Source organism: Physeter macrocephalus, chromosome 19, assembly GCF_002837175.3.
Source record: "Physeter macrocephalus isolate SW-GA chromosome 19, ASM283717v5, whole genome shotgun sequence".
NCBI lineage: Eukaryota > Metazoa > Chordata > Mammalia > Artiodactyla > Physeteridae > Physeter > Physeter macrocephalus.
In genome coordinates, this window is record NC_041232.1 from 35749625 (window position 1) to 35770350 (window position 20726).

The following is a 20726-nucleotide window of genomic DNA, read 5'->3' on the forward strand; positions in this document are numbered from 1 at the left end:
ACCATGGTTGACTGTGCTAGTTCCTGGTATTTTTCTCCCTTCAACAAGGAAGAAAGGTAAAATGGCTATTCGATTTTGACTTAGATGCATAAACTAGTGACACAGCATATTTCTCTTCCAACCCGCACCCTGTTTTGATTATGTGTGGTTCTGTTGAAAAATAAATTGCTTTAGAAAAATTAAATGTTTATAGTTGTACTGGTGGGGTTTTAGAAGCTTGGGCAAAAACTTGGTATTTCAGGAAAATTTCATTTGACAGGCTTTGTTGATTTTCTGCCACTTACAACTTTGAATTGGGTATTATATGTATACTTTTGTGTATGTACTTATTGTAAGAAAGAACCTAGTAATTTATTTTTTCCAGTTTTACTGAGATGTAACTTATATATAACGTGTATTAGTTTTAGGTGTACAACATAACTATTTGATATGTGTATATATTACAAAATTATTACTACAATTAGTTTAGTTAACATCCATCACCTCACATAGTTACAAAATGTTTTTTTCTTGTGAAGAGGAACCTAGTAATTTAAATCCATGGCATTTGGTTTCTTATTACCTACTTTGAGAAAGGTTGTCAAAATATGATTACAGCTTTTCCTCCAAATCATAGGAATCTCCAACAAAGCTTTGATAAACTGAGACCCTCTGATTGGAATCTCTGTATACTATTCACTGCTACCAGGAATCATGTAAGAAGCCTCCTTTGCTATATATAGAAGCAGTTCAGGGCCACCAAAATCTCCTATGGAGCTCCTTTGTGTGATCTAGGAAACCTGAGAGGAGGGTTGAGATGTGGTATGCATCACCCCTTCTCTGCTCATGGGTCATCACCACTGGATCTTGGCTCCCTTTACCTGCTGAGCCTGATGCATGCTCAGGGTCCTCTCAAATAGTCCTCCAGGGAGTCAGTCAGAGTTGGAGATACAGATGAAATTTAATATCTATCCCTCTCCTTGATGGGGAAAGTGGAGCTAAGATATTCTCAAAATTTCATTTCTTGAAATGAGATTTACCCAAGTTGAGCCCATCCTCTAGGAGTACAAGATTTGTCATCTGGATATTGAGTCCTGGTTCTGACCTTTACCAGTGGGGTGATAGTGGGCAAGTCACTTGGCTTCTCCAAGCCTCAGTTTTTTCATTTATGAAGTGGAAAGAGGTCATACCTACTTCAGAATACTGAGGATTAAATAAAGTAATTTTGGGGAAGTGCTTGGTATACTGTCTAGCCCAACAGTTCTCAGACTTTTCATCTCATAACCCCTTTATACTCCTAAAAATGATTGAGTTTTGTTTATGTATATTATATTTATTAGAATTAAGAAAATTTCAAAGTATTTATTAATTTAAAAATTAACAATAAGCCCATTATATAGCAACATAAATAACATGAAAAATAACTGTATTTCCCCAAAAAATAGTTAGTGAAAAGAGTAGTCTGTCTGCTTCTGCATTCAATCTGTTGCAATATCACACATCATATAGCCTCTGGAAAATTCCACTGTAAACATATGAAAGAATGAGAATGAAAAAGGCAAATGATATCCTAGTAATAGTTTGAAAAGAGTTTTGACCTCATGGAACCCAGAAAGGGTCTTGGGGACCTCAGACCAATCGTTAGCATAGCCAACATTTAGCACCCAATAAATTTAGTTATTATTGATATATATGGAAGTTTTTGTAACTAGTGATGAGAAGTAAAGGTGATTGCTTCAAAACTTCTTGTTCTGTACTTTCCTAAAGAGTCCCAAATAAGACTGTGATTCAAACTAAGCAAAATAAATAACATTGTTTTTCAAATAAATACTAATAATACATGAACAAGTTCTTTGAATTTTAAAAGGTTCCAATCTTGCTTTCAGGAATTTGTCAAATATATTATCATAAAGCTTTTATTTTTTTTCCAGAGAAGACTCTTTTTCCCTCCTAGGGTAATAAGATCTTAGTAGAGAGAGAAGTAATTTGATATTTACTCTGAAACCACTGATAGTGTTCCTATGGGGTTTTGGCAGCCCACCAGTTTAAGAAGGTGTGGCCCCATTGTCACCATGCTGGACTTCACGATTGACAGGTCAATCTTGATTTACTAGTTGGAGAACCTTCACTTAAAGCACTTATTATGGTTTGATCCTCAGATACAAGATCCCTTAAAGGGGCTTTTTGAAAGCCCCTTTGGATTCTAAAGACAAGAAGCAAAAGTGATGTAACAGATAAATTGATAAGTTGTCTCAAGAAATATAGGTGAAGTTCATATAGTTCCAATCTTAGGATATATGGGTATAGTTTATATAAGCTATCTGTGTACTTTGCAGACATATGGCCCTCTAATTGTATCAATTTTCTCCTTTCTCTTTTTCTTTGGGAGGTAGTGTAGACCATGGGGAATTCATATGCTGGGCAACTGAAATCTGCTCGATTTGAAGAAGCTCTTCACAACTCCATAGAAGCCTCTCTCAGATGTAGTAGTGTGGTACCACGACCAATTTTTTCCCAGCTTTACTTGGACCCTGACCAGCATCCTTTCTCATCTGCAGGTAAGTTTCTCAATCCCACACATTTCTAGACTCCTTTTAATAGAAGTGGAATCTCCAAATCTGGGGCTATCTGAAATAAATGGGTTAAATGTTAGCCAATGCCAGTCTCCCTGTCCTCAGATATTTTTCAGAACTATGAATTTTTCTTTTTGTTATTTTCCCACAAGCATTTTTATTAAGTTAGCTATGATTTATTTGCTTACCCAGATGTAAAACCCAAGGTGGAGGATCTGGATAAAGATTTGGTACACCGCTACACTCAAAATGGAAGCCTGGATTTTTCTAACAATCTAACAGTAAATGAAATGGAAGATGACGAAGATGATGAAGAAATGTCTGATTCAAATAGCCCACCAATTCCCTATTCACAAAAACCTGCCCCCGAAGGGTCTTGCACTACAGATGGTGGGTTTCCTTTTTTATTTATTTTTTTCCAATTCCTCTAATATTGTCTGGCTAGTTTCCAATCATTGCATGGGGTGCTCAAGGCTGGAAACCAGTAATTACAGAAAGGAATGAAGAATGATTATGCTCTCACTCACATTATTGCCTGTGATTTCATAGCAGGTGTCTATTAAGAAAGACAAGCATTATCACCCCATCTTATAGATGAAGAGACTGAGATTCACAGCAATTGAATGACTTCTCTGAGATGGTATGTGGCAGAGGCAAGCCTAGACCTAGCTCAGGACTTTTTCAATGCTCCAGGTGCTTCCTGCAAGAATGTGACTCTTTCAGAAACTTTATTTTAGTGATCTCTCTTTCTACGTCTTTCTGTTCCACTCTCAAAACAATTACAGAGATATCAGGTGTTTTAATATTTACCTTTTCCATATATTTTGAACATTCATCCAGTATACTGTTATCTCTAGAAGATTAAAATGGACATATTTTGATAATCCCATTTTATTTATCTTCAACCTCCTATTCTAACAAGGCTTTAACCACACTTTTAAAATGAAAATCCTACATAAAACGTTTTCAGTATTTCATGGTTTTGGTGATGTAACAACTTAAATTATACTCACTTCCCTCCATTTAGTGGTATACGGTGCTGTTTTCTGGCCATCGCAGCCTGATTTCTAATTAGTTCATAATTTGATAGTTTATAGTTTGCCCATAGCTCTTTCAGCTTGGCTCATTCTAAGGTAGTTCTAAGAGTCCTCTCCCTCAAAGGCAGAACAGCCCTGAAATTTTCCTTATGAAAATGACAGTGAAGTAGGGCAATACAGTGCCTGGATTTGTTTCAGCATACCACCTTCTCTTCATGGGAAATCCTCTATTTACCTAAGACTCCTAAGACTTAAAGGAAGGTAAAGCTATTTTTAGAGGCAATTTAGATAAGCAGATACTTAACACCCCATGGGCTCCTGGGGGTGCCATTCAGATGTAAATTCTGGCTGCTAATTTCTTATGTAAATTATTGGTAGGTTCCTACCCTGCTGGGAGGCAGTTGATCTCTAAAGGGGTAAAGGGCCGCCAAATTTTAGGCCTCCAAATACTGCTTTGATTAGTTTGTGTTTACAGCTGTTTCAGTAAACTTTCCCCTCCCCCATTTAGATTACTCTGTAACCTTCAAGCTGGAGATAATTGGAGAATGCAAAATCTGGTTCTGTGATGTGAAAACCTTGGCTATTAAGGAAATGTAGATGAGGTTTACAAAGAAGGGCTCTGTACTACGGCTCCCCTTTAAAATTAAAATCACTGCTGCAAGAGTCTTGGTTTTAAGGCAGCATGTCAGTATTACTCCCAGAAAATGAGTTTGAGAGTAGGGGGAAGTTTGTCAAATAAATTATTTGTGTGCCCCATAACGTACTTTTCTTTCCTTGACTACAGTAAATAGGCTTACACCCTCCCCCCCTTAGGGTAGTTTTTCCCAGGTCCTCCAGTAGCCTCTAAAAGAAAGATACTATCTTTCTTTCAGGATTAGTTCAGATATAATTTAAAATTACCCTAGAGGGGAGTAATAAGGTTACTTCTTATTTTATCTTAGGTTTTAATTGAGATTTAATATTTATTATATTAATTTTCTGACATATTTCTAATAGTGGGGAAATTGAACTACCTGCTACACCAGATATTTGGATCCTATAGGTCTTGTAATATAATCACATTTCATAGATTCTTTAGCTATTTCTTTAGAGACACACAGAGCTTATTTTCGATCTTTATTTAAAAAACTAAATTAAATACTGCTCTTTGCATAATATATTTTTTTCTTAATTGGGGATCCCTGATGATATATTTTGTGTATAATTAGCTGATCTGAATCCCAAGAATGAAGGTTTGGAGGAAACAGTCCAGACCCTTGTGAGCATATTCTCAAACCAACTATAAAGTGAACTCAGGAACTTTTCCTTGACTTTGCAACCATTTCTGGCCTTGGATTGATTTCTCCCTGACCCTGTTCCTGGACTCAGCCTTGCCTTTTCTTTCTCACCTATTCTCTTTCCTCTTATTTAAATCACCTGTGTGGCTTGTGCTGGTGATTAACTGGAAGGCAAGAAGATAAAACAGGACATTTTAAAAATGGACTTTAAAAAAAATTTAAGTGTAGTTGATTTATAATGATGTGTTAATTTCTGCTGTACAGCAAAGTGATTCAGTTATACATATATATATACACACACACACACACATATATATTCTTTTCCATTATGGTTTATCACAAGATACTGAATACAGTTCCCTGTGCTATACAGTAGGACCTTGTTGTTTATCCATTCTATATATAATTTGCATCTGCTAACCCCATACTCTCAATCCATCCCTCCCCCTTCCTTGACAACCACAACTCTGTTCTTTGTTAGACTTTATTTAAGAACAGTTTTAGATTTACAGAAAAATTGCTAAAATAGTACAGAGTTTCTATATATCCCCACAGTTTGCCCTATTGTTAGCATGTTACATTACTAGTAATTTTAGTAATAATGAAAGTCCATAGTTTGTGTTCTTTAGTTTCTGCCTAATGTCCTCCTTCTGTTCCAGAATCCCATCTGGGATACTACATTAGATTTAGTTGTTATGTCTCCTTAGGCTCCTCTTGGCTGTGACAGTTTCTCAGACTTCCCTTGTTTTGGCTGACCCTGACAGTTTTCGGGATTATAGGTCAGGTATATTCTAGCAGACCTTCTATAGGAATTTGTCTGATGTTTTTCTCCTGATTAGACTGGGGTTATGGGTTTGGGGGAGGAAGATCACAGAGGTAAAGTGCCATTTTCATCATACTATATCAAGGGTACGTACTATCAACATGATTTATGGCTATTGATGTTGACCTTGATCACCTGGCTGAGATAGTGTTATCTCCACTCTCCCCCCACCCCGCCCCCATTACCATACTGTGGAAGAAAGTCACTGCCCTCAGCCCACGCTTAAGGAATACAGTTATGCTCCACATCCTTGAGGGCAGAGTATCTAATACATTATTTGGAATTCTACTGCATGGAAATTTGTCTCTTCTCCCTTGTTTATTAATTTATACAGTCATTTATTTATATCATTATACACTTATGAATATTTATTTTATGTTTTGGGTGATAATCCAATACTACTTTATTTTATTTTTTTGCTCCAATTTTTCCAGTTTTGGCCACTGGTAGCAATTTCAGTTGGTTCCTGTGCCCCTTTTATATGCTCCCATGATTACGGTTTTCTTTTTAGGATATAATAGGACATTTTCTCTTTTCATTGTCACAAGCACTTTCTGAAAAAAAATTTTAAGAGGAGGTTTGCTTCCTCCTTCTATGAGAAAAACATTCTTCTAGAATTGCCATTAATAATTAATACTTTTCACCCCTAGGTGTCCTCATATCATAAATGGGAAAACCTTCAAATGCTGTAGCACTGAAAGCTATTTGTGCTTCTTAATTTGAGTGGACTGTGTAGTTTTCATTATACCACAGAAATTACTCTGAAATCATCTTTCTTCCAGAGAAAATCCTGCTTTCTTCAGATATTTTCCACACTCACTGTGTCTTCTCTACTCTATCCCTGTTTAGCCCAAAACTGAAATTGTACTTTTCCCCCTTAATCTCCCTTTAGCTGCAATGTATTGCTTTGAGAAAGCTCATCAGAAATGTCACTCTCTAATCAAGGGACACCTTTGTGGCTTGCAAAACCATGAATTTTAAGGATTCATCAGCAGGTGTAAGAGAGGTGGATGCTGACATAGCCTATGGCTGGCAGGGGCTACTGTGTCAAGTACCCCCCAGGATTCAGCCTGGAAAGTTGAGTGATGAGACTCAGCAAGGATAGGAAAGGAAGAAGCTATAGGAGAGGGTCCTACATCAGATCAGGAAAGGTGAAGCATTCTGTGAGTCAGAGTGATGTTAACGAGGACGAAGGAGGCTCTAACCTGGAGTCAAGAGACCTGGGTCCCAACTTGGTGGGTTGCTGGGTATTTGACCTTGGGCTGTTTTCTTAACCTTTATGGGCCCTAGTTTCCTCATTTACATACTAAAGAGATTGGGATAGATTAGTGTTACCCAGTCTTTGACTTACAAATCTCTCTTATAGTAATACATAATCTTTTGAACCCCTTAGGAATTTAAAAACTAATTCTGTCATAAAGAATAGATTTTAAGTAGAAAATATTTATTTTAGATTAGTATATTAATATACTCTGATGTTATTCATGCATGAGAAAATATTGCCTACATTTTATCATTCAGTCATTGCTGTTTAATTTACTTTAAATTGGTTGTGTAAGGAAAAGCATGTTTTGTTGACAAATTCAAAAATAAAATGTTATACTTTTGGGGGGGTGGAGAAGGGGAGCCAAGTGTATTTAAATATTTCCCAGCATCAAAAAAAGAGTCAAAATCTACTTTTAATACCCAAATTTTGGGGTTTGTATGTTTTAGGATTAAAAGGATGTACTAATTTATTTTTATAATTTTTGCTCTACGTGATGAAAACATTTCAGGCTGTTGTTTGCAGAATTTCTCTACAAATAACATGCTGCTGAAAGAGGTAGCCTTTTCCCTCTTACATGAAAAGCCAAATTGGATTATAATCACTAAAATTTTACCTTATCATTGCTTTTTTTTTTGGTGTCCCAGAAACATATTGGTGCATTTTATATAATTTTATAATTTAATTAGTGGGGTTGGGGTTGAATCTAACTTTTATATCTAGCAGAGAGCATCTTAGGTACATTTATAAAATGACTGTGTCCATCAAATCCATGTTCCCTAAGCTTCCCATTATTAGCCAACAGCCCATTATGGGTATATAAATTAATCAATACATGTGACTGATAATAAAATCAATTTTAAAATGTGTAATAATCAAAACCACACATTGATATGGGGTTCAGCTGATTTCCACTACCCCTACATGTGTAGCAGGGAAAGCCCTTAGAACATTCTGTTTTAAAAGTAGGATATTAGGGGGGCTTCCCTGGTGGCGCAGTGGTTGAGAGTCCGCCTGCCGATGCAGGGCACACAGGTTCGTGCCCCGGTCCGGGGGGATCCCACGTGCCACGGGGCGGCTGGGCCCGGGAGCCATGGCCGCTGGGCCTGCGCGTCCGGAGCCTGTGCTCCGCAACGGGAGAGGCCACAGCGGTGGGAGGCCCACGTACCGCAAAAAAAAAAATAAAAATAAAAATAAAAGTAGGATATTAGGGACTTCCCTGGTGGTGCAATGGTTAAAATCCACCTGCCAATGCAGGGGACACAGGTTTGAGCCCTGGTCCGGGAAGATCCCACATGCTGCGGAGCAACTAAGCCCGTGCGCCACAACTACTGAGCCTGCACTCTAGAGCCCGCGAGCCACAACTACTGAAGCCCGCGTGCCCTAGAGCCCGTGCTCCGCAACAAGAGAAACCACCGTAATGAGAAGCCTGCGCACCGCAACGAAGAGTAACCCCCACTCGACAAAACTAGAGAAAGCCCGCGCGCAGCAGCTAAGACCCAATGCAGCCATAAATAAATAAATAAATAAATTTATAAAAAATAATAATAATAAAGTGAAAGTAGGATATTAGAATAATTATTTGTTTTCAGAAATTGGTAATGTTATCTATTTTAGTTTCACTTATAGTTCCCAAGTATCATGGAATACCTTTATGAATCTCTGGGATTTTGATAACTACTTGTTGGAAAATCCTGTTATCAGATGACCTTGAGGTTCCATATAGCTCTGATGTTCTAAAAAGCTTGTAATAATTTGCAGATTGGTACAGATTGGTACAGACTTGTCTATTCTTTCTAGTATGGAATGACTGAAAGTTTAGAAAGGTTGTAGTACTACTTAGTGATAGAGAAAGCTCCTCAAGCATCCTGTTTCCATCAATAGGTAATGATAAACCTCTCATCATTGAATTTTCTACACCATTTGGGAGGGTATTTTATGTTTTGCCTTTTGGAGGAAGTCATAATAAAGGTGCTACCTCCTAGGGGAGATATGTTTCTAGGTTTACTGTCTCTACACAAATTAATAATTCCTTTGATTAAAAAAAATTAATGCTCATTTTAAGCCTTTAAAATGCCCCTAGATTTAGTATTTCAGAATTTCATGAAAAAAATCTGTGTTCACCCCTCCAGGTTTTAGCTCTGGATTATAACTATTCTTAAGCGCTTTCTTTGGCCAAGTTGAATAATACACTTTTTACCTGTTCTTATATAGCAAACTTTCCATGTCTTACATCACTGGACATTATGGGACTCATTTTGTAACCTTGGACAAATACTCTCACCTTTCTGAGCCTCATTTTCTCCATATATGAAAAAGAGATAGTGATACCTAGCTAGAGTTGTTGACAGAATTAAATGAGAAAATCTCTGCAGTGTTTAGCACTGTACCTGTCTTATGTTAAGTGCTCCATAAATTTTAACTGCCACTAGTATCATCATCATCATCATTTCCCAACTTTCAAACCTGTGAGTTTTGTCCCTTAATGGGGGTGGGGACAGCAGATTTTTTTAAGGGTGCTATGTATCTATAGGCTCCAAAATATGTTTGTAAACTGAATAAATAATATGACTCACATGTATAAATGACTATTGTCCAAATAAATATAGATGATATTGTGAATAATAAAATACAGATTCATTTAAATTGTTAAAGAATTCACAATAACATTTTGATATTATTTTTCTCAATTTGTGAACACTAGAAGTTATATTTGAATTTTTTAATGTTAAAAGGGGATCTACAAGCTTGAAATGGTTGAAGCCCAGTGTCTTTATCATTCTCTAGTCTTTGATTTCTTGCTTTTTCTAATTCATTGTGTCTGCTTTTGAGGTTTAATTATCCAGTATGCAGTAGATTCCTATGTACCATAGCTTCATACAATGTTTGGATGTTGTTTTATTTTTATTTCTCATATACTAACTGATGGCATCCAACTGTTTCTTGGCATTTGGTTAACATCATAATATGAATTGATGCTGGGAGAACCTAGCATGGTTCTGGCCCACTTTGTATTGGGCAATAATGATGATGGTATCCTCAGGTTTGAGTGTGAGAGTTAGGTGTCCATCCTCCATTGTCCTGGTTTATGTCAGGTACCCACACCTGGACTGATCAGCTATGACCAGAAAGGTGGGATATTCCAGTGGCCCATCTTGGACTGGGTGCCAGCTCCAGCTCAATCTGGAATATCACAGCTGTCCAGGGAAATCACATAACTAGAGTGGTGGGAATCATTTCTCAGAAGATGTGGAGATTGGTGCTTTGTAGCAGAACATAGCTGTCCTCTGTAATATTGTTTTGTAATTATCAGTTCCTTATACATTCTTCTAATTGACTACAAGTGAGTTCTTAGAGGAAGGTATACTTTGTTCAGCTCTATCCCCAGGCCTAGGATAACATCTGTTGCAAATCATTTTTAATAAATGACAAACTAATGAATTAATGTAATACATTATGGTTACAAAGTAGTTATGTAAGGCTGTTTTTTTTTTTTAACTGGCCATCATCAAAAAATCTACAAACAATAAATGCTGGAGAGAGTGTGGAGAAAAGGGAACCCTCTTTCACTGTTGGTGGGAATGTAAATTGATATGTAAGGTTTTGTCATGTCTTACCTAGTGCGAGTAACCTAAGCAGTTCTGAGTTCTAGTTCTGATCCATTCATTTATGATTCACCAAACTCCGAGCTTCAGCCTCTTCCTGTATGAAATGGAGAACATCTGTGTTCTATGATTGTCCCCATTTAGAGAAGTGAATCTGCATTGAAAGTAAAAATACTATATTATGTGCACATAAAAATTCTGTATGTTTTTCAGTTTGCTGTGTATTTATCATTTGCTTACTTGTGGATCAGAAAATATAAAGTCATCAGTGTTGGCTAAAACAGTTGGAAATACCTCCTTTTAGTGTCTTTTTAGCTCTGCTCAGAGAAGCACATATGACAGATGTGTCTTTGGTTGGAGTACATGGACTTTAAATTTAGTCCTTAATAGTGATTCCCACAGGTAATCAACTCTCCAAATGGGTGATGAGGAGTTATAAACTCTCTAAACATTCCACTGTGTCCTTTTTACTGGTTTTTAGGTTTTTGTCAAGCAGGAAAGGATTTGCGTTTGGTATCTCTGTGTATGGAACAAATCGACATCCCAGCAGGATTCCTCCTGGTGGGGGCCAAGTCTCCCAATCTTCCTGAACACATCCTAGTGTGTGCTGTAGACAAGCGATTTCTACCAGATGATCATGGAAAAAATGCACTTTTAGGTGAGTATTTCATACCTATAAAATTCCTTCTGAGATAAAGGAGTTAAAATACAAATTTATTTTAAATTATCGCAGAATTTTTAAAATCACAGAATTAGCTGGGGATTACATATTAGTTTAAGAAACGCTTTTTCATTTAGTAACTTCTTAAAAATTAGCTTTCACTTTTTTATTAACTCTCAAAACATTCACCTTAATGAAGAGACTTTTTTAAACTAGGCATTAAAGAACACCATACAATTTATCAAAAATAAATATTTTGTGAAATTAAGTAGGATTCACTCTCCATAGAGTCATTGATCTGGATCTGATATCAAATCAACTCTCAATTATTCAACTGTGGATTATCCACTTTGTAAGTCATTGGTAGTTTTTCTCTACCACCCATTATTTCTAACTACACTTGATTGATGTGATTCTCATTTTATATTTAGCATTAGTTCAATCAAGATAACTAGGAATATACCTATGATGTAAAATGTTTTAGCTTTATGTCAGAATTGTTTTACTTTCTAGTATTACTTTGGACTTTTTTCATAACATGGCTTTTCTACGTCATGGGAAATAACAAAGATCAGGTTTACTTTTTAATTATTCTTTTTTAAATTGAAGCATAGTTCATTTACAATATTATATTAGTTTCAAATGTATGGCATAGTGATTCAATATTCTTACAGATTATACTCCATTAAAAGTTATTACAAGATAATGGCTATAATTCCCTGTGCTGAAATATATATTCATGTTGCTTATCTATTTTATACTAGTAGTTTGTATCTCTTAATCCCTGACCCCTATCATCCTCCCCTTCCCTTTATCCACTGATAACCACTAGTTTGTTTTCTATATCTGTGAGTCTGTTTCTGTTTTGCTATATACATTCATTTGTATTATTTTTTGAATTCCATATGTAAGTGATATCATACAGTATTTGTTTTTCTCTGTCTGACTTATTTCACTAAGCATAATACCCTCTAGGGTCATCCACGTTCCAACAGATGGCAGAATTTCATTCTTTTTTGTGGCTCTGTAATATTACATTGTGTGTGTGTATGTGTGTGTGTGTGTGTGTGTGTGTGTGTATCACATCTTCATTATCCATTTGTTTGTTGATGGATACTTAGATTGCTTCCATATCTTGGCTATTGTAAACAATGTTGCCATGAACGTTGGGGTGCATGTATCTTTTCAAATTAGTGTTTTCATTTTCTTCGGCTATATACCCAGTACAGGAATTATTAGATCATGTAGTAGTTCTATTTTTAGTTTTTTGAGGAACCCACATTACCCTTTTCCATAGTGGCTGCACCAATTTACATTCTCACCAACAGTGTACAAGTGTTTCCTTTTCTCCACATCCTCACCAACATTTGTTTTTTGTAGACTTTTTGATGATAGCCATTCTGACAGGTGTGAGATGATATCATGGTTGTCGTGATTTGCGTTTCTGTAATAATCATCAGTGTTGAGCATCTCTTCATGTGCCTATTAGCCATCTGTATGTCTTCTTTGCAAAAATGTCTATTCAGGTCTTCTACCCATTTTTTGATTGGGTGTTTTGTTTTTTTGATACTGAGTTGTACGAGCTGTTTATGTATTTTGGATAGTAACCCCTTTTGTAATATCATTTGCAAATATTTTCTCCCATTCCATAGGTTGTCTTTTCATTTTGTTTATGGTTTCCTTTGCTGTGCAAAAGCTTTTAAGTTTAATTAGGTCCAATTTGTCCCATTTGTTTATTTTTGCTTTTATTTCTTTTTTCTTAAGAGACAGATCCAAAAATATATTGCTACAATTTATGTCAGAGTGTTCTGCCTACATTCTCTCCTAGGAGTTTTAGGTTTTAGGTCTTACATTTAGGCCTTTAATCCATTTTGATTTTATTTTTATACATGGTGTGAGGAAATGTTCTAATCTGTTTTACATGTAGCTGTCCAGTTTTCTCAGCACGTTTTATTGAAGAGACTGTCTTTTCTCCATTGCATATTCTTGCCTCCTTTGTCATAGATTAATTAACCTAGGTGTGGGCTCTCTGTTCTATTCCATTGATCTATGTGTCTATGTGCCAGTACCATGCTGTTTTGATTACTGTAGCTTTGTTGTAGAGTCTGAAGTCTGTGAGGGTGATACCTCCAGCTTTGTTCTTTTTTTCTCAAGATTGTTTTGGCAACTCAGGGTCTTTTGTGGTCCCATATGAATTTTAGGATTATTTGTTCTAATTTTGTGAAAAATGTCATGGGTATTTTGATAGAGATTGCATTAAATCTGTAGATTGCTTTCAGTAGTATGGCCATTTAAACAATATTAATTCTTCCAATCCAAGAGCATGGAATATCTTTCCATTTCTTTGTATCATCTTCAGTTTCATTCGTTAGTGTTTTATAGTTTTCAGGGTATAGGTTTTTCATTTCCTTGGTTGAGTTTATTCCCAGGTATTTTATTCTTTTTGATGTGATCTTAAATTAGATTATTTTTCACTCTCTCTTTCTGATAATTCATTATTGGTGTATAGAAAAGCAACACATTTCTGTATGTTAATCTGTATCCTGCAACTTTGCTGAATTTGTTTATTAGTTCTAATAGTTTTGGGGTAGAGACTTTTGGTTTTTCTATAAAAAGTATCATGTCATCTGTAAATAGTGACAATTTGACTTCTTCCCTTCCAATTTGAATTTATATTTTTGTCTTGTCTGATTGCTGTGGCTAGGTCTTTCAATACTAGAAGTGGCAAGAGTGGGCATCTTTGTCTTGTTCCTGAATTTAGAGGAAAGGCTTTCAGCTTTTCATCTTTGAGTATGATGTTAGCTGTGGATTTGTCATAAATGGCCTTTATTATGTTGAGATATGTTCTCTCTGTACCCATTTTGATGAGACTTTTTATCATGAATGGATGTTGAATTTATTATTATTTTTTTTTGTGGTATGTGGGCCTCTCACTGTTGTGGCCTCTCCCATTGCAGAGCACAGGCTCTGGATGCGCAGGCTCAGCGGCCAGTCTTTTGACTGGAGCATTTAGTCCATTGACATTTAAAGTAACTATTGATAGATATGTACTTATTGCCATTTTATTACTTGTTTTCTGGCTGTTTTTGCAGTTCTTCTCTGTTCATTTCTTCTTCCTTTTGTTTCTTCCCTTGTGGTTTGATGATTTTCTTCAGTAGTTCCTTTCTTTTCAGTTTTTGTGTATCTCTAATAGGTTTCTGATTTGTGGTTACCATTGGGTTCATATATGTTGACCTATAAGTATATCTACTGTTTTAAACTGGTCGTCATTTAAATTCAAACATATTCTAAAAGATCTACTTTTTTTACCCCCTCCCACACATTTCGTGTTTTTAATGTCATATTTTACATCTTAATGTGTTTATCCCTTAACCATTTATTGTAGTTACAGTTTTTACAATTTTTTGTCTTTTACAATTTTTTGTCTTTTAATCTTTGTATTGGCTTATTTAAGTCGTTGATCCTCAGTTCTTACTATATATTTGCCTTTCCTAGTGGGATTTTCCATTTTCTATAGATTTTTACTTCTTTTCTACTTAGAGAAGACCCTTTAACATTTCTTTTAGGGTAGGTTCAGTATTGACAAACTCTTTTAGTTTTTGCTTGTCTAAGCAGTTCTTTATCTCTCCTTCTATTACAAATGATACTCTTGCTGGTATCCTAGGTTGCAGGTTTTTCCCTTCCAGCACTTTGAATATATTGTGCCACTTCCTTCTGGCCTGTAAAGTTTCTACAGAGAAACCATCTGACAGCCTTATGGGAATTCCCTTGTATATGACTCTTTGTTTTTCTCTTGCTGCCTTTAGAATTCTCTATCTTTAACTTTTGTCATATTAATTACATGTCTTGCTGTGGGTCTGTTTGGGTTCATCGTTTTTTGGACTCTCTGTGCTTCCTGAAGCTGGATATCTGTTTCCATCTTCAGGTTTGAGAAGTTTTCAGTCATAATTTCCTCAAATACATTTTCGATCCCCTTCTCTCTTCTCCTCTGGGACCCCTATAATGACAATGTTGGTATGCTTAATTATATCCTAGAGATCTCTTAAATTGTTTTCATTTTTTAAAATTTGTTTTTCTTTTTTGCTGTTCTGATTGTGTGATTTCCATTACTCTATCTTCCAGATCACTTATGCGTCCTTCTGTATCTTAGTCTCCTATTCATTCCTTCTAGTGTGTTTTTTATTTCAGCTATTGAGTTCTTTATTTCTGATTGGGTCTTTTTTATATTTTCTAGTTCCTTGTTAAAGTGTTTACTGTGTACATCAATTCTTTTCCCTAATTCAGTTAATATTTTTGTTACCAATGCTTTGAATTCTTTATCTGGTAAATTGTTTATTTCTGTCTTGTTGTTTATTTTTTCAGGGGTTTACTCTTGCTCTTTCAATTAAGAGTAGTTCCTCTGTCTTTTTGTTTTGCTCAGCTTTCCCTGCCTCTATGAATTCAGGTGAAACAGTTACTTATTTCAGTCTTGAAGGGGTGTCCTTATGTGGGAGCATCCCTATACAGACTGCATGTGGCCTATGCCTTTGCTGGGAGAGCTGGATTTGATGTGGATGCAAGTCACATCCTTCCTCAGGGTGTGCTGGCAGCTGTCACATAGGTAGGAGGTGGGGCTGGAGATGGAGTGGCTAGAGCTGAAGTTGGGTGTGAGACAGGACTTCCCCTCTGCTCGGTGACCATCACCACTGTATCGGGGGCAGAGTCTGACCCCAAGTTGCTGGAGCAGAAGCCCTGAGGGTCAGGCTCATGCTGGCTCTTTTCCCTTTAAGTGTGTGTTTTTTCCTCTCCCTGCGTGGGGACCCTTGCCCCAGAGGGGTGGAGTGCTGAAGCAAGTGGGACCTGTGCAGGCTCTTGGCTCATGTTGGCCACAGACAGAGGTCTGATGCACTGCCTGTGCAGTTGCCTGCAGCTCCACTCAAATGCAGCCTCTGGGGCAAGTCCCCTTTGTCCCTCACAGCCGATCACTGCCCCCAGGCTCTGCAGTGCAAGTGGGACCCACATGGAGTCTCAGTGTGTATCAGGGGATGGGCTATGGTGGAACAGCTGCGTCAGTGATCTGGAATGCTTCTGACATGCTGCTTGAGTAAGTGATGGCTGCTACCAACCCACTCAGACGCCTCTGTGGCACCAGATCACGTCTACATCCCACACTGTGCCACACTGTGACATGGAGTGAGCAGCACCAGAGCTTTCGCTCAGCCTGGACTGGGGTACCTGGCAAGGTGGTTGTGAGAAACCCGGCAGCTGCTAGAGCAGACCTCTCTCCACCTTGCCTGGGGGCAAGCCAGCGTGCACACTCCTCATGAGCGTGGTCTAGGCTTCCCTCAGCCCTCCTGTTTGTCTCAGTGGCCCTCCAACCAGCCAAGTGGGATTGTCTCCTCCACGTAAAACCCCAGGACTGGGGCACCCAATCTATGGCTCAGACCGCTCACTCCACAGGGTGGGTGTCCACCCGCATAATCTCTATTTTTCTCTGAGTCTTCTTCTAGGGGCACAGGTCTTGACCTGATCGCTACAGCCTTGGTTGTACAGGAGTCCTGCCAGTTTCCAGTTAGTTTTCAGTGAGAATTGTTCCACATGTAGATGTATTTTTGATGTGTTCATGGGAGGAGGTGAGCTCCACATCCTCTTACTCTGCCATCTTGATTCAAACCCCTTAAATTAACTTTTAATAATTAAAAACGCAAATAAGAGGGCATGTAAGGACTTCCCTGGCAGCCCAGTGGTTAAGATTCTTCACTTCCAGTGCAGGGGGCACAGGTTCGATCCCTGGTTGGGGAACTAAGTTCCTGCATGCCTGCCATGTGGCATGGCCTAAAGAAAAAGAAAGGAAGGAAGGAAGGAAGGAAGGAAAGAAGGAAAGAAGAAAGAAAGAAAGAAGAAAAGAAAGAAAGAAAGAAGAGGGCATGTGAGGTTTGCTGCTGTGTTTCTCTGGAGTTGCTTTTGTTTCTCAGAATTTGTTACTGTAGATAGAATCAGATACATGTCCTCAGCACGAATATCAGTAAAAAGGAAGAAGAAAGAAGAGGGCAAAGAATTCAAGAATTGTATTTACAGTGAGCTGTGTGTTTGTTTAGCTTGATGCATTCTTCCTAGTTATAAGGCATCATCAGAAAGTCTAGAAATACATAGATCAATATCTTGAGTCAGAAAGTGATCCTGGACATGGTTAATAAACGTTCCTTAAACTACAGTTCAAAGTCTTCTCTTGGTTCATAGGAAAAGAAGTGGTAATTTTCATTTGCATAGGCTCTCATTTGTTAAAATATCCATTTTTTTTCTTTCAGTGAAATTGAGCAGATGGTTTAATATAGACACCTAACGGTAAAGTTTATACATTGGACTAAATTAGCAAAGAAGATACAAGGATTCATTTGTTTATTCATTCATTTAACAGTATTTGTTCCAAAAATCACGTTAGATTATTATATGTGGGCACATGAATGATAAGAAATAGTCTTTTCCATCACAGAGCTAAGAACCTAGTTGGCTCTGGTAGAACAACTTTGGGAAACTTTTTTTTAGCACTTTAAAAGCATCAAAGTTTTATCGAATGGAACAGTTCATATGTGGCTCTGACTGAAGACATAGAAAAATCTCTTATAATGTCTTTTTGCTCAATGATTCTTCATGACCAGAGGAATCCTCTTAGAATACATCATGGGACTCACACAGAAAACACCGTCAGAATAATAGATTTTATAATCCTTTGTAATTGGGAATATGAAACCAAAGAGCATGGGCTTTGGAATTGGAACTGGGTTTAAATCCCAGATTTTCTAGTTAGCACTTTAAGAACTTGGGCAAGCTACTTATCTTCTTGAAGTCTCAGATTCCTCATCTATATAAAGGAGCCAATAATGCCCACCTGGCAGGATTATAAAGATCAAACAGATGATGTTTATAAGGTACCCAATAGCACAGTGCCTGGCATATAGTACTTGCTCTTTAAATGGTAATTCTTCTGCCATTCTGTCATATTTATTAAATACCCTTATAGACATGGAACTTTGTTAATAATTTTTTATTAACCACTTCTCCAAGTGAAAGTGTAGTACAGTAAAATGGTAAAAGTTTTCTCTTGAACAAGCACAATGAGATTTTTATATGTTCATTACTCTATTGTCAAAAAGTTAATATTCATCTAACAGTTCTTACTTATGATGGTTGATTTTAGTATGCATTAAGGTATAGTGGGGGGAATTCCATGGTGGTCCAGTGGTTAGGACTCCACGCTTTCACTGAGTGCCTGGGTTCGATCCCTGGTTGGGGAACTAAGATCTGCCAAGCCGCACGGTGTGGCCAAAAAAAATAAAAAATAAAAACAAATAAAATTTTAAAAAGATATAGTGGGAAATTTTTTTTTTTTTTCGGTACGCGGGCCTCTCACTGTTGTGGCCTCTCCCGTTGCGGAGCACAGGCTCCGGACACGCAGGCTCAGCGGCCGTGGCTCACGGGCCCAGCCGCTCCGCGGCATGCGGGATCCTCCCGGACCGGGGCACGAACCCGTGTCCCCTGCATCGGCAGGCGGACTCTCAACCACTGCGCCACCAGGGAAGCCCCGTGGGAAAATTTTTTAAGCTTAAAATATTCTAGAATCCCTGTGGACTCCAATATCAATTTGTCTAAATTTTTATATAAATTATGCAGATTCCAAAGACTGTGGCGGAATTGATTTTAAAATAAATTGATCACTTGGCCACACATATGCCCCAAATCTGCCATGCAATTCGAAGACCTTATTGCTAGAAAAACTAGAAAGGTAATTTGGCTGTAAGAGATATTATTTATTGTGATAGTGACAGCAAGAACTTTGAGCAGATAAAATCTCTCTTGAACCAAAGTTAATACAGAAACTATACAGAGTTTTAAAAATGGACTCTAAAGTTCTTACTCTTTTATATTGTTAATTCTCATCATTAATGTGAAGTTTCTCTTCTTTGAAGATTATCCAGATCCATTGCTTTTCTCCCTCTTCATACTCAAGTCTTGCTTTTCACATCAGAAAACAGGTAGAGGAAAAGATAAAAGATAAAATCTAACCCCAGTAATTTGTTAATTCTAATTCTCACATTAATCTTTGATAAACTACTTGGACCTATCAGATAAGCCTCATTTTTTGGCACTGTCTCTATTTCAGATGAAGGTTCTTAGTTTTATTGTGTTTTGGGTATGTTGCATCTGCCTCATAGGTCAGCCAATTTTCTATCAAGGCATAATGATCACATCAGAAAGTAAATTCTGTTGAGGCAGTGGTTTTGTCTTCCTTGTTCAGTGCTAAAAACCTGGTACCTGAAATAGTGCCTAGCACATAGTAGAGTACAGATATTTGTTGGATGGATGGATGGACAGGTGGATAGATGCATGGATTAGTGGATGGATGCATGCATTCATGGATGCGTGGACGGGTGGATGGGTGGATGAATGATTAGATGGATGGTTGGCTTTAGGAATTTGGTGAACTAGGTAGTCATTGACATCTTTTTTTTTTGGCTTACAGCTCCAAGGTATTAGACAAATAGCCAAATGCTCTCAAATGCAATCCATCTCTGAATATGTTTAAAATAATTTATGAAATTATATTGATGTTTATATTTCTATAAAGTGATGGTAATAAGCTAATTATATAGAATTACTAATTTTATGTAACTGACCAGAAGTTGGGACTGTCCCTTGTTCACCACTATTTTTCCAGTGTTTAGCAAAATGCTTGGCATATAGGTAGGTGCTCAATAAAAAATTATTGAATAAATAATAATAAATTGGAATGCCCATTTCTAAATGTTCTGAATTGATTGTCAGCATCCTGAGATTGGGACATTGTGAGATATTTTGTCTTTAATCCTCATGGTCTTTCTCTACTCTCCTTATATATATAACTTTGTTAATTATAAAACAGGTTGGTTTGGTAGTTTTAAAAGAGTGTATTATTCCATAAGTAAATTTATTTTCAGTTAGTTATTTGTATATAGAGATATTGTGTTTATGAAATTTGGAATGCCCTTATTTGCCAGTATGACCATACATATGTTATGTCCTCATAACTCACAACCAGAAGAACTCACTCTCTTACTGTCCACTTTTCTTCTGTGTAATAAGGGAGATTGAAAAGTTGATTTCCAATCAAGCAAAGCATAACCTCTCATCCTCCCAGCCTTCTCCATTTCTTCTTCTTTCCATGTCCTCTGTTCCAAGAAGATCACTGAAAGTCTTATTTTGTTTGATTAATCTGAGTGGGAATTGTTTGGATGTTAAGTCTAAGGAATAATGAGCTAATTTGAATAAAGAGGGGTTGAACAGAGAGGAAATGGGACCCTTAGGGAACTTGTGTTCCCTAGATCTCATAGAAACTAGGAAGTTGACAATGCCCTGAGTTTATACATCTCTGTTCGTGCTCTCCTATCTGGAGAGCAGCTTCCTCTTCACAATTCTCAGTTTGCTCTCTCCCACACCCTAGATGGCATAGCCCTGACTTGGGTTCCAGTTTTACAAAACCTTACATATCCA

General features: G+C 37.2%; 1 protein-coding gene across 10 annotated transcripts in view; it reads left to right on the plus strand.

The window, feature by feature from the left end:
• Window positions 1-20726, plus strand: part of GREB1L (GREB1 like retinoic acid receptor coactivator) — a 265362-nt gene that overhangs the window by 139824 nt on the left and 104812 nt on the right. For 9 of the 10 annotated variants that reach the window (XM_055080757.1, XM_055080763.1, XM_055080758.1 and 6 more), the window contains 3 exons: window positions 2373-2537; window positions 2745-2942; window positions 11040-11216. In XM_055080757.1, the coding sequence (XP_054936732.1) occupies window positions 2381-2537; window positions 2745-2942; window positions 11040-11216 (532 nt within the window). In that variant the 5' untranslated portion in view covers window positions 2373-2380. The remainder of the gene's footprint in view (window positions 1-2372; window positions 2538-2744; window positions 2943-11039; window positions 11217-20726) is intronic. The other variant, XM_055080762.1, reaches the window with a different exon arrangement.